General features: G+C 53.3%; 1 protein-coding gene across 2 annotated transcripts in view; it reads right to left on the bottom strand.

The window, feature by feature from the left end:
- Window positions 1-14,285, bottom strand: part of SHLD2 (shieldin complex subunit 2) — an 844,943-nt gene that overhangs the window by 508,830 nt on the left and 321,828 nt on the right. For both annotated transcript variants that reach the window (XM_085607834.1, XM_085607842.1), the window contains exon 3: window positions 8,982-10,477. In XM_085607834.1, the coding sequence (XP_085463960.1) occupies window positions 8,982-10,455 (1,474 nt within the window). In that variant the 5' untranslated portion in view covers window positions 10,456-10,477. The remainder of the gene's footprint in view (window positions 1-8,981; window positions 10,478-14,285) is intronic.

Genomic DNA, 14,285 nt, shown 5'->3' with positions numbered 1-14,285 from the left:
GTAAAAACACTGACCCTGTATTCAGTCTCAGGAGGAGTGCGCCACTGATGTTCTCCTTCGGTCAACAAACTACCTTGGCGAATCTGAACATATATGGGTATTCTGGCAGTACCTGAGTAAAGTGCTTTTTCACAACAGAATTAACGTTTAAAACCAAACAAAAACCACAAGATTTGCAAGTTCAAGTTTAGTCAACTGATTATAACTTAAGTTCCCATCATACACTGCTTATGACCTCATATATTCTATCAATTATGACATAGTAATTGGCAAAATTGATGACATAACTGATGATATCTTTGGTGACAAAAGAATATGGATAAAGGATCTTAAAATTAGATTTCGGTTTGGAGAGGATGGATCCAGTCAGCAACAACTGAGATCCTTTTAATAAGGGGAAGAAAAAAAGAATGAACTTAAGATGGGTCATGACATACGAGACAGTAGGAGTGCATAAAACTGGAAAAAACAAGATTTATTGAGAACTTGGAAAAAAAGTAGAGTGGATGTGTCTGAGAGAAATTAAATGTTGGAGTTTTTGTGCTCTGTAGGTATGTTACCCCCCCCCCCCCCAGAGAAGGGATGCAGCTGATAAGACCCAAGGGGAAAAAAGCATATGCTGGTTGGTTCAGTTACCTTATAATAATAATAAATCAATCAATATATTTGTAAAGCGCGCTACTCACCCGGAGGGTCTCAAGGCGCTAGGGGAGGGGGGTCCGCTACTGCTCGAACAGCCAGGTCTTGAGATGCTTCCTGAAGGAGAGGTGGTCTTGGGTGAGGCGGAGGTGGATGGGGAGGGAGTTCCATGTCTTGGCTGCCAGGTAGGAGAACGATCTTCCTCCCATGGTGGCTCTTCGAATGCGTGGAACGGCGGCGAGGGCGTGGCTGGACGATCGTAGTTGGCGGGTGGGAGTGTAGAAGGTCAGGCGGTTGTTGAGGTACCTGGGGCCCAGGTTGTGGAGGGCTTTGTGTGCGTGGGTGAGGAGTCGGAACGTGATTCTCTTGCTGACGGGGAGCCAGTGAAGGTCTTTCAGGTGTCCGGAGATGTGGCTGTGTCGGGGGATGTCTAGGATGAGTCGTGCGGAGGCGTTCTGGATGCGTTGGAGTCTTTTCTGTAGTTTGGCTGTGGTTCCGGTGTAGAGGGTGTTGCCGTAGTCCAAACGGCTGGTGACGAGTGCCTGGGTGACCGTCTTCCTGGTTTCGGTGGGGATCCATCGGAAGATCTTTCGGAGCATGCGTAGGATGTTGAAGCATGATGATGAGACGGCGTTGACTTGTCTGGTCATCGATAGGGAGGAGTCCAGGATGAAGCCCAGGTTGCGTGCGTGCGTGGTCCGTTGGTTTGGGGGTGCTGCCCAGGGCGGGGGGCCACCAGGAGTCGTCCCAGGCAGAGGGTGATGGTCCGAGGATGGGGACTTCCGTTTTGTCGGAGTTAAGTTTCAGGCGGCTGTTTGTCATCCACTCGGCTACGTCTTTCATCCCTTCGTGCAGGTTGGTTCTGGCGGTGGCTGGGTCATTGGTGAGGGAGAGGATCAGCTGGGTGTCGTCGGTGTAGGAGATGATGTTGAGGTTGTGTCGGCGTGCGATGGCTGCGAGGGGGCTCATGTAGACGTTGAAGAGAGTGGGGCTGAGTGATGATCCTTGTGGTACGCCGCAGATGACTTCGGTGGCCTCGGATCTGAACGGGGGGAGGCGAACTCTCTGTGTTCTTCTGGCGAGGAATGAGATGATCCACTCCAGGGCCTTCTCTTGGATTCCGATGTTGCGGAGGCGCTGCACCAGGGTGCGGTGGCAGACAGTATGGAATGCTGTGGAGAGGTCTAGGAGGATGAGGGCCGCTGTTTCCCCGTTGTCGAGCAGGGTTCGGATGTCATCAGTGGCTGCGATGAGGGCGGTCTCGGTGCTGTGGTTGGCTCTGAAGCCGGACTGCGAGTGGTCGAGGGATCCGTTCGTCTCAAGGAAGGTGGCGAGCTGTTTGTTGACGGTCTTCTCGATGACTTTGGTAGGGAACGGGAGGAGCGAGATGGGGTGGTAGTTCTTGAGGTCGGTGGGGTCTGCTGATGGTTTCTTCAGGAGGGCGCTGAGTTCGGCATGCTTCCAGCTCTCCGGGAAGGTGGCGGTGTTGAAGGAGCAGTTGATGATGTCCCGGAGTTGGGGTGCGATGACGGAGTCGGCCTTGTTGAAGATGTGGTGGGGGCATGGGTCAGTTGGTGATCCGGAGTGGATGGTGTTCATCGTGCGGATGGTGTCTTCGGTGCTGACCGGGGTCCAGGCGCGGAAGGTGATGGTGGGGGGCGTCGGTTCAGTGGTTGGGTGCGTGGTCTGTGTGCCGAAGCTGTTGTGTATGTCGGCGATCTTGCGGTGAAAGAACGATGCCAGTGAGTCGCAGAGGTCTTGTGAGGGAGAGATGTCGTTGTTTTCGGCGCTGGGGTTGGAGAGCTCTTTGACGATGTTGAAGAGTTCCTTGCTGTTGTGTGCGTTGGTGTCTAGTCGTTCCTTGAATGCTGTCCTCTTGGTGGTGTGGATCAGCTGGTGGTGTTTGCGGGAGGCGTGCTTAAGGGTGTTCATGTTGTCTGTAGTCGGGTTTTTTCGCCAGGCTTTCTCGAGGGTGCGGCAGTTCTTCTTGGAGTTCTTGAGGTCGTCGTTGAACCAGGGGGCTGTCTTGCTTTTGGTCCTGTTGGGACGGTTTTTCAGGGGTGCGAGGTCGTTGGCGCAGTTGGTGATCCACTGTGAGAGGTTGTTGGCTGCTTGGTTGGGGTCCGTTGAGCTGGCGGGAGGGTTCTGGCTCAGTGCTGTGGAGAGCGTGTCGGAGGTGATCTTGTTCCAGCTCCTGCGGGGAGCCTGTTGCTGGTGGTGGTGAGTCGTGGTTCTTCTGAAGCTGAAGTGGACGCAGCTGTGGTCTGTCCAGTCGAGTCCGGTGGAGTGGCTGAAGGAGATGTGCTTGCTGGAGGAGAAGACTGGGTCAAGCGTGTGTCCGGCGTAATGTGTGGGGGTGTTCACCAGTTGCTTGAGTCCGAGGTTGGCGAGGTTGTCCAGCAGGGTGGTGGTGTTGTTGTCGCTGTTGTTCTCCAGGTGGAAGTTGAGGTCCCCTAGGAGGATGTAGTCAGCGGAGGGGAGGGCGTGTGGGCTGATGAAGTCAGCGATGTCTTCACTGAATTGTGTGCGGGGTCCTGGGGGTCTGTAGATGAGGGTGCCTCTGAGTGTGGTTTTGGGGTCGGTGTGGATCTGGAAGTGAAGATGTTCGGCGGCTGTGAGGGTGTCGTCGGAGTTGGTCGTGATGCGGATGGTGTTCTTGTGGACGATGGCGATGCCTCCTCCAGTCTGGTTTATGCGGTCTCTCCGGGTGATCTTGTATCCGTCCGGGATGGCGATGGCGATGTCGGGCGCTGAGGAGGCGTTCATCCATGTTTCCGTGAGGAAGGCGACGTCTGTAGATGTGGTGTCGAGCAGGTTCCAGAGTTCCACGGCGTGTCTGTGGACGGAGCGGGTGTTGAGCAGGATGCATTTCAGGTGGTTGCTGCTAGTACTTGGCTTGGCGGGTGTAGTACGGGTCCGGATGCAGGAGAATTTGCAGGACTGGCAGGTGAAGGGTCCGTGGCTGCGTCTAGGGGCGGCGCGGCAGCAGCCGGGGATTCGGCCGGTGTTGAGTGCGATGAGAGTGGCGGCGTTGTAGGTCTGGCGGGTGGGCTGGCATCTGCGAGGGCCAGGGGGTCTGGCGCTGGGCGCGGTCCAGGCGCGGACGGGCGCAGACGGGCTTGCCTTAGGCGTGCCTTCGGCGCGACAGCGGCACGCCCGCTGCGCGCGTCCGCTGCGCAGCCGCTGCCAGCCTCCATATGAGTGGGAGAGGGAGGGAGGAGCAGCTGGGAGCGGGGCGGCCAATGGGGTGAGAGTGGGCGGAGCTACGGGACGTGGTGGCGGGAAGCGGGCAGCGAAGGACGGGAACAGAAGAGAAAGGGAGCACCACTGGGCAACGAAATACAAAATACAAAATACACAGGTACAACGAGGGCACAAGGAGGCAAAAGAAGTTACAAATGAAGGCAGGCACTCACACGGGAACAAAAGAGAAGGGGGGCACTGGCACTCGGCAGGCAGTCAGGTCTTAAGCAGCGGCAAGCGTCACACAGGGGGCTGCGTGGCGGTGAGGGGAGCGACCTGCCTGGTGAACAGGGTCAAAGGTCGCTCTCTCTACCGCTGCGCGGCCTCCATATGAGTGGGAGAGGGAGGGAGGAGCAGCTGGGAGGTGGGAGCGGGGCGGCCAATGGGGTGAGAGTGGGCGGAGCTACGGGACGCGGTGGCGGGAAGCGGGCAGCGAGGGACGGGAACAGAAGAGAAAGGGAGCACCACTGGGCAACGAAATACAAAATACAAAATACACAGGTACAACGAGGGCACAAGGAGGCAAAAGAAGTTACAAATGAAGGCAGGCACTCACACGGGAACAAAAGAGAAGGGGGGCACTGGCACTCGGCAGGCAGTCAGGTCTTAAGCAGCGGCAAGCATCACACAGGGGGCTGCGTGGCGGTGAGGGGAGCGACCTGCCTGGTGAACAGGGTCAAAGGTCGCTCTCTCTACCGCTGCGCAGCCTCCATATGAGTGGGAGAGGGAGGGAGGAGCAGCTGGGAGCGGGGCGGCCAATGGGGTGAGAGTGGGCGGAGCTACGGGACGCGGTGGCGGGCAGCAAGGGACGGGAACAGAAGAGAAAGGGAGCACCACTGGGCAACGAAATAAAAAATACAAAATACACAGGTACAACGAGGGCACAAGGAGGCAAAAGAAGTTACAAATGAAGGCAGGCACTCACACGGGAACAAAAGAGAAGGGGGGCACTCGGCAGGCAGTCAGGTCTTAAGCAGCGGCAAGCGTCACACAGGGGGCTGCGTGGCGGTGAGGGGAGCGACCTGCCTGGTGAACAGGGTCAAAGGTGAAGGCAATCAGTCATGAATATGCTGCATTGTGGGCTGCTATATGTACTCTGACTACTGCAAGTATAATTATTTATAAATGATTATACCTGCTCCCGCACTAACTCGCGGTTTACTTTATCCCACTGAGACTGTGAGCATCGCTTCTATTTTGGATTTGGAATTAGAACGGTGTAGAAGAGATGAAATACTGGATACTCTAAAAGGAGTCCAGAAAGGTGGAGCGGGATGCTGTAGAAAAAGGAATATACAGGCATTCTCATAATGTCAGACTAGTGGGAACAGTATAGTGAGTGAAGTACTAGCAAGAAACTGGAGAAAGGAAAGATACAGCTTTCCCTAATCCTGACATTGTGCAAAAGGTTGCTAACCACCTAGACCCTGATGATGTATTCAGTTTTCAATTAGCCATGGCATGACAAGTAAATTGTTCTCCGACTTTTGAAATGGCTCAGATGAAAGCCCAAGGTCATGCAGTATGAGAAGAGGTTTCAAGAGGAGGAGCCCATACCCCTGTGAATTGGACGCCACTCTCACACCACCGACAGCGAGAGGCACCATCCCACAGTACCTCCGTCCTCCACGGACACGGTTCCAGCCCCCGCTCCGCCCACTTTTTTGTTAGTTAGTTGACTTTCTTAGTTTGTGCCCCATATTTAATTTAATGAATTTTTTATCAAGATCTGTGTAACTTTTTGGCATCTTTGCCACATTTTGTTAACCTAGGTTATAATTTTAAAGTAGCTGCCAGTTTAGTCTGCCTTCTCCCCTGCCACTTGTTCAGCCGGTCCTAACCAGTAAATCCCAGCGCCGACCTGCCAACTCATTCAGCCCCTCCCACCTCTCTGGGCTACTTAATGGAGGATGCAGCGTGGACGCGATGAAGGCGCGCCAAAGGTAGGCCTGTCAGCACCCGTTCTCGTCCCGACCACGCCCAGCACCAGGAACCCTGGCCCCTGCAACACCAAAGCTACCCTACCGCCAAACTCCACGCCTTGAACCCTAACTGCAACAACAACTGCTGCCTCACATCACTGCACACTACCGAAGGACCGTTCACCTGCACCCACTGCCAATTCAACTCAAACCCTACTTGGAAGGACATGACCACGCTCACCAAACACCAACCACTGGTCCAGCTCAGCTGCAAACTGCTGAATGCCTGATCCCTCTGCGAGCATGCAACCAAGATTTGGGACACCATCACCAGCCTCACCCCGATGTTACTTTCATCAACGAAACCTGGTTCATTCCGGCATCAGCCCCTAACATCGTGTCAGCAACCCCTACTGGTTACAAGAAGAAACACCAAGACTGCACCAACAAAACCAGAGGAGGAATAACAATCATACACAAGGAATCCACCAACTGCACTGTTACCATTGACGACGCCACACCCGCTATGGAGCACATGAACTTCCAGATCCGCCCCAAAGCCAATAATACCATAAAATGAACCCTCACATACCATCCACTGAGACCTCATACAGTTACCAGAGAAGCTATAGCCGAATTCATCAACCCCCCACGCCGTTGACTAAGACTGCTAAATCTTCCTTGGAGACCTCAATTTCCACCTAGACGACTACACCAACTTCACCGACCTCCTAGAGAGACTACACAAAATCAAACTCAAGCAGATCATCACCGACCCGACACACAGAGCTGGACACACTCTAGACCCCATCTTCATGCCTACCAACAGAATCAAGTTCAGTCACACATCCGAACTCACCTGGACAGACCATGCCATTGTACACTTCAATCACATAGCCCCCCCCCAACACCACAACACACCCTACTTCAACTGGACCAGCGTAACCCAGCAACTGTGGAAAAACGCCCTCAGCGCCACCAAGCTCATCATCTCCTCCAACTTAGACCAAACAGCACAGAATTTCAACAGCTGGATTAGCAATGCAGCCAACAAAGCCGCCCCCAACAAGGCCCAAAGAACAGCCAAACAAGCCACCTGTTACACACCGGACCTAGGCACAGCAAAGCAAGAATGCAAATGACTAGAAAGAAGATGGAGAACTAGCAAGGACAACACCGACCGAGATGAATGCAAAACAGACAACTATCACCACCATGTTACAACCACTAAAAGAAAGCACTCACCTGCCGCATTGAAGTAAGCTCCAACCAAACGAAAGAACTCTTCGTTAATGTCAGAGAATTTGCCTGCCCCCCAGCAACAGAGAACGCCACCCCTCCCTCTCAACCGCTCTGCAACGACCTGGCAAACCACTTCTACAACAAAATTGCAGCCATCTACAGAAACTTCGACCCCCAGCCGGCCACCTCCTTCAACCCAACTCTAAACACTGCAACTACCACCACCGCCCTGATGAACTTCATACACTCAGGAGCACCCAGTGACCCCTGCCCACACTGAATCTTCAACCTCTGAAACGGCTTAAAAAGTCCCCAGCTTACCACCATCCTTAACACCTCAATCGTCACCAGAACCTTCCTGGAAGCATGGAAGCACGCAGAGGTGAGGCCCCACCGAGCTCCAAAATACTGCCGGTTCTCCCTCCTCGCCTTTACAGCCAAAGTCCTGGAGAAAGCCAACAACACACAACTGACCAGCCACCTGGAAAGACACAACCTACTCAACGCCTCCCAGTAGGGCTTCAGGACCAACCACAGCACCGAGACAGCCCTGATCATAGCCACAGATGACATCCAATCCCTACTCGACTGAGGAGAGACAACCGCCCTTATCCTCCTCAACCACTCCACAGCCTTCTACACCATCTTACACCACACTCTCATCCAACCAATTCGCCAGGTCGGAATCACAGGTAATGCACTCAAGTGGCTAGAATCCTTACTCACAGGACGTACCCAGAAAATACACTTTCCCTGTTCACCTCGGCGCCCAAGCACATCATCTGCGGAGTATCACAAGGCTCATCCCTGAGCCCCACCCTCTTCAACATCTACATGAAACCACTCGTGGACATCGTAAGAACCCACCACATCCACATTGTCTCCTATGCCGACACCCAACTCATCCTATAACTATCAGCGAACCCCACTAAAACAAAAAACAACTTCACAAATGCATGCAGAACGTCGCAACATGGATGAACGACAGCTGCCTCAAACTAAACACAGACAAGACAGTAGTGCGGGTCTTTGGCAGCGACAACTCCCTCGGGTCCCTCTGCAATGACTCCTGGTGGCCCTCTCAACTCGGACCCACCCCTATACCCAAAGACCATGCACGCAACTTAGGCATCATAATAGACCACAAATTCACTGTGAAATACCAGATAAACACAGTCTCCTCAGCCTGCTTCCACAATAACCACCCGCTCTGCAGATGGCTCCCCACAAGCACTAGGAAAAGTCACACAAGCCCTCATCACCAGCCGACTTGACTACGGCAACGCACTCTATGCAGGCACCTCGACCAAACTCATGCAAAGACTCCAAACCATCCAGAACACAGCGGCCAGACTTATCCTGGACTAAACTAAATGGTCACACATCTCCACTCACCTGAAGGACCTCCACTGGCTCCCCATTCAGAAGAGATGTCAGTTCAAGCTTCTGACCCACACCTATAAAGCACTCCACAACATCGGACCCCACGACATGAACCACCGCCTGACGTACCACCAACCAACGAGAAACCTCCACTCCGCACACCTCGCCCTCGCATCACAAATCCGCCACAACAGAGGACGCTCCTTCTCCTATCTTGCCACCAGAACGTGGAACGCCCTCCCTCTCCTTCTAACGCATCGCCCCATTGCTGACCCTCTTCACGAAGGAGCTCAAGATCTGACTCTTCGACCGGCACGGCCCGCAAGCACTAGATACCCCCTGGGATGATTGGCAGTGCTTTATAAGTACTGACTGATTGATTGACTGAAGAGTACAAATCACCACCATGACTGAATAGGCCTGGGAATAAGGCTATTTATTATATGCAAAAAGAAGAGGCGTTGTAGAAGAAGATGGCAATTAGATAACATTTTTGACAACAAAATCCTTTTGCTATTGGAATTATTACTTTCTCTACAAGTCACTACTTACTTGTGATTAGGATAACATCACCGGGGAATACTGCCAGTGTCCAGAAAGCCGCAGCTCGCCATAGCACAACTTTGCGTTCAACTTCCGACTGATCCAAAACTACAATAGTCGCTAAAGGCACTCTCGAACCAGTCATGGGTCCTGACTTACTCTGAACTTCCTTTATATGGCAAGGGTGAACTACTACCACCAGAATGTTATACCGCTGGGATTTGGAAGAGCAGTTTTTAAGCAGTATTGTTCTCTTGGAAGTGTCACAAGCAATTGGTGATTTGTTTTGCTCTATATTGAGATTTTGGTTGATGGGGGAGCTGAACCGCTTAGCTTTCTTTGTTCCCTGCTGGCTTTCCAAGGCCTTCTTGGGTAGACCAGGAAATCTTTTCTCTGTGCGCAACCTTTTGATGCCACTTGAAAAGGGTGACAAGGGATGGATCTCACTTTGTGGCTCTGTGGTTGCCTTGTTTAGGAATTGAGGTAAACACTTCTCAGGAAGGTACATCCCTTTGCTAATCTGGGATATGCCAGAGGTGTTGAATGTTTCGGCACTATCAGGGTTGAAAAGGTCGAGAGAGCTGCCAGTCTCATCACTTCTTCCATGGTCAACTAGGCTGGCAACTGTACTGGTCTCACTAGTCTGAGAAAGTTGAAAGAATGAAGTTTCCCACTCTTCAGAAGATTCTTCTGCTTCTTTTGCTCCTTCTTGTGCTTTCATCTCTTTCTGTTCATTTTGTTCAAGAAACTCCCTTTTTGCTTGAACAGCGACTCCACTTGCGGTCAAGATGCTGAGAAATTCAGTTTCTGTTGAAAGATCAGGATATGAGGCGTCAGTTGAAGTTCTTGCTTCTTGTCTACTAGAGAAACATTCATCTAGGTACTGGCTTAAAGAGTGAGGGAGGTGATTATGGGGTGGTAAATGTGTTGGTTCGTGGTCCATTGCAATCGGTCCTATACAAATGCTTTCTGTACTGGACACCAAACAAGAAATGTCCTTGGAATGTACAGCAGTTTTATCTGAAATGTCATAAACACCATCTTTAGATGTATTCCCAAAACATTTATCTGGTCTTACTACATTTGGGTTTGAAAGCAAACGACTTGTGTCTTCATGTACATGTTTATCACAGGCAGCCATGAAACTTGTTCCATGAGATGCATTACTATGACTGCAGCTTCCTTTATTGAGTCCTTCTGACAATGACAGGTGCTCTGTTATGTTGGTCACAATTGGTTCATCTTTGGTCTCCATTGGCTCACCACTGGAACGGGCAGAATCTCCTTCTCTTTCGCTACACTTGGTACTACCATCTCGAAGACACAAAACTGAGTTGTCGTAAAAAAGATGTGTTTCTCTCCAGACTTCTCCACTGCCTTTTGAAGGACATATTTCGGAAGGATACAGTTCCTCTGAGGATTCTGATGGGTCTGGAATCACAGGTGCTCCAAGAAAAATATGGATTTTGGAATGTTGTGCCATCCTCTTTTGGATAGTTATTGTGCTGCAATAAAATCAAAATACCAATATTATTTGAATGTAATCATGCTTCACAATAATAACACTTACATATTGGAAAGTCATTTATTGTCAATTCAGACATTTTGACGAAACACAAACCTAATGTCAACCAAATGAAGAGAATGTCATATTGATTTCACATGACATAAATAGGAAACACACTAAATAAACACAATGAATAAAACCACTGAATATGAAATCTGATTAGTCCAAACACAAAGACATAAATGATTCTTGTGCGTTGAAAACATTAGGATAAATAAATGGGAAGACTTTAAAAAAAAAAGTTTACTATTTAGGAAACAGTGAATTTATCTATACAAACCAAAAAATACAGTGAGGAAATACGCAGCCAAATTGTGAGACCGGCCTCACGGCGTTGCCCTCTCCATCGTCCCGCCAACCGGCAACCACCCTCAAGACACGACATCCCCGACTCCGGCCGCCCCAGCCACCCCCGATCCATGGGCCGGCCAGAGACCTGACAGACTCAACACCCTACCACGCATGCCCAACCGAGGGAGCGGGAACCCTCGAGCCAGACCCAGAGGCGCCAGCCCAGTCACACCTCGGGTCGCCTTCCCCGGGAGGACTCAATCGGCCACCCGGCCCCTGGGGAGCAGGCGCCTCCCCTACCGAGCGTCTGGGGTCCCTCCCAGACCCACCTGAAAAGACCAAAGAAGTGAGCGGCAGGAAATCCCGCCGAACCCCCTCCGTCACCCCAGTCCCCCCTCTGCGAGCACTCCGGACTTCAAAGAACCAGCAGAGTATAACAAGGGGTGCCGGAGAAACAAGGACAGAGAAGACCTGGAACCATCTGAGCCGGCTGACGCTGTCGCGGCTCCTGAGCGCTGAAATCACCTGGGCCTGCTGAGTGACTCGCGGCCTCTTGCTATTGAACCATCTGAGCCCTGCGGACGAGGTCGCGGCTCCCGAACACTGATCCACCTAGGCCTGCTGAGTGACTCGCGGCCCCCCAGCTATTGAACCATCTGAGCCCTGCGGACGGAATCGCGGCTCCTGAACTCCGACCACCTGTGCCTGCTGAGAGACTCGCGGCGCTCCCCTTGAGGACGACTCGATAAGAGATCGCCCAGAGACACGACACCCTCCAGCTCGAGGATTGTGAGCTTCCGCAGGGTATTTCGCAGAGACACTATCTTGAAAGACTGTCCCGCTACCCCCATTCCCCACGACTGATTTGTGGTACGTTGTGCCACTGCTGTACTATTTGCCTTTGGGTCATAAAGATCCCTGAAATCATCGATAAAAGAACTTATCGTCCTACAAAGAATACGTGTGGTGTCCCTCTGTTTACAGGGCAGATCAGGGTGTGCGCGCCTGGTTCGGCTTACTTGGGAGAGGTGGGTCAAAGGGGTGGGCAAGACGTGTATCGAACCCCCTTCCGGCAGACGCCTTTCCAACATTTGGTGGCAGACGACGGGATCCGAGCCGACACCGAAGGAGAGCGTGCAGTAAACGACTGACGCACTACCAAACAGAAATGGAAGGAGAAACCTCCCTGGGTGCCACAGGTACCGAAATAAGCTCACCGTTCCGAGAAGATCAATTGGACTATTACACGCATAGAGAACTAAAACAGTTTTGCAAAGACCTTGGCATCGCTACCACCGGACTGAGCACAAAGGAAGACTACCAGAAGGTACTGAAAGCCTGGGTCGAGACGGGGGCGCCCCCGACCCAAACGGAAAGAGACTCTACCCATGAACAAACAAGCACCCCGGCGAGAAACAACGGGCCAGAGGGGAACCTGTCCTCCGAGGAACTAGCGGACCGAGAGAGAAGCCGCAACCACGAACTGGAACTGGCAAAACTAAAAATCGAGGGAGAGATAAAACTGGCAGAGAAGAAGTTAGCCGTCGAGCAGTTACGGCTACAAGGGGAACTCGAAGAGAAGAGACTCCAAAGGGAGCACGACGAAAAGAAACTCCAGCTAGAACATGAACGTGGCCTTAAGGAAATTGAGTGGCGGGCTAGACACGAAAAGTCACAGCCGCCCGGGAATCCCCAGCCCGCTCCCGCCGGGGAAACCAAAGTTCACATCCCCAAGGATGTGGTCAAGGAGTATTATAAGAACGATGATATCCAGCAGTGGTTTAAAGCCTACGAAGTCGCCATGACCTCTCACCGAGTCCCGCAGAAGGATTGGGGGGCTGGCCTATGGGGCCGGTTCTTAAGCGAAGGAAGGGACACTCTGCTCGATCTGCCCTCCGCGGTCATGAACTCCTACAGCCACATGAAGGAAGCCCTCGTGGGCCGGTACGGACTCACCCCCGAAATGTACCGACAACGGTTCCGAGATTGCAAAAAGATACCGGGCACCACGTGGGTCGAATACGTGAACTTTTACAGCCGAGCTCTGGACGGTTGGATCAAGGGCAGCAAGGTCTCCACCTTCGAAGAACTGTTCGATCTGATCGCCTGGGAACATTTAGCGGCCAATTGCTTTATAGAACTGCGCCAGCATCTCCTAGACAGTAAACTCACCGACCCTAGGAAGCTGGCTGCTGAGGCTGATCGTTGGGTGAACACCCGGGCCACCCGGGGCCCCGTGGGGGACTACGGCCGCCACAGTCAGGGTCCCCCCCGCCAGAGGGGCGGAGGGAACCACGGCCGACCAAGAGACTTTGCCGGGGGGTCCTCCACCAGCCCCCCCAGCAGCCCACCAGCGGCGGGTTCGGCCCAGTCTCCAGCCAGCACCGGAGCCCCAGGACGGCCAGGTCCATGAGCTAGGATCACCTGCTTCCGCTGCCAGCAGCCCGGACACTACGCCAATGACCCCCAGTGTCCCCAGTATCAGCGGCCCACAACGACCAACCCCACGACCCGGCAGATGGCCTCCGTGGCTCTGGGGGAAGAAATGGAAGACTCCGAGGAATGGGAACCGGCGGCCATGGCCCTGGTCTCCCTTGGGGATCGAGAGATGGTCCCCGGGACACCCTTGCCCGCCAACACAGAGAAATACCGACAGCAGGTGACTATCAACGGCCACCGAGTCGAGGGCCTTCGCGACACCGGGGCGAGTGTCACCGCGGTCCACCGCAGCCTAATTTCCGAAGACCAGATCCTAGCCGGGGCCCTCTGTCCGGTCGTATCCTCCGACAATTCTGAGAGCCTCTGCCAGATGGCCCTGGTGCCCTTCGAGTGGGGAGGGGTCTCCGGAGAACTGAAGGTAGCGGTCCGGAACTCGCAGCCCGTAGACTGCCTCCTGGGCAACGACCTGGAAAATTCCCCGTGGGGGCAGGTAGAACGAAGGGCCCACCTAGAGATGATGGGCCTACCGGAATGGGTCTGCGCCACCACGCGCTCCATGACCGCACGAGTGGCCCCCTCCAAGGGCGGTGAAGCCCTCTTACCGAACGCTTTCCCCGAGAACAGGGACCCCCTACCAGAAGCAGACAACCCTCCTTCCGAGGAAAAAGGAGACACTAACCGAGGGGAAGGACCGGAACCTTCCGCCCCAGAGGCCCCGATGGAACCCGAAGAACTGCCCGAGTTGGCCCAGTGGAACTGCGAAGGGGGGCCCTCCCGCGAAGAGTTCTGCCAGGAACAGACCACTTGCCCCTCCCTCGAGGGACTTAGACAACAAGCCGAAGCCCAGGTCGCCGGTGATCAGACCGGAACCCATTGGGTTTATTGGGACAATGGCCTCCTCTACAGCGAGCAAAAGTCAGCCGAGCTAGGCGCAGCACGAGTACTGGTGGTACCCCTGCGGTTCCGGAGCCTCCTCCTGGGCCTGGCCCACGATGTACCCTTGGCAGGACACTTAG

Source organism: Triturus cristatus, chromosome 1_2, assembly GCF_964204655.1.
Source record: "Triturus cristatus chromosome 1_2, aTriCri1.1, whole genome shotgun sequence".
In the NCBI taxonomy this organism is placed as follows: Eukaryota; Metazoa; Chordata; class Amphibia; order Caudata; family Salamandridae; genus Triturus; species Triturus cristatus.
Note: the sequence above shows the minus strand (reverse complement) of the source record. Positions and strands in the feature narration are given on the sequence as shown.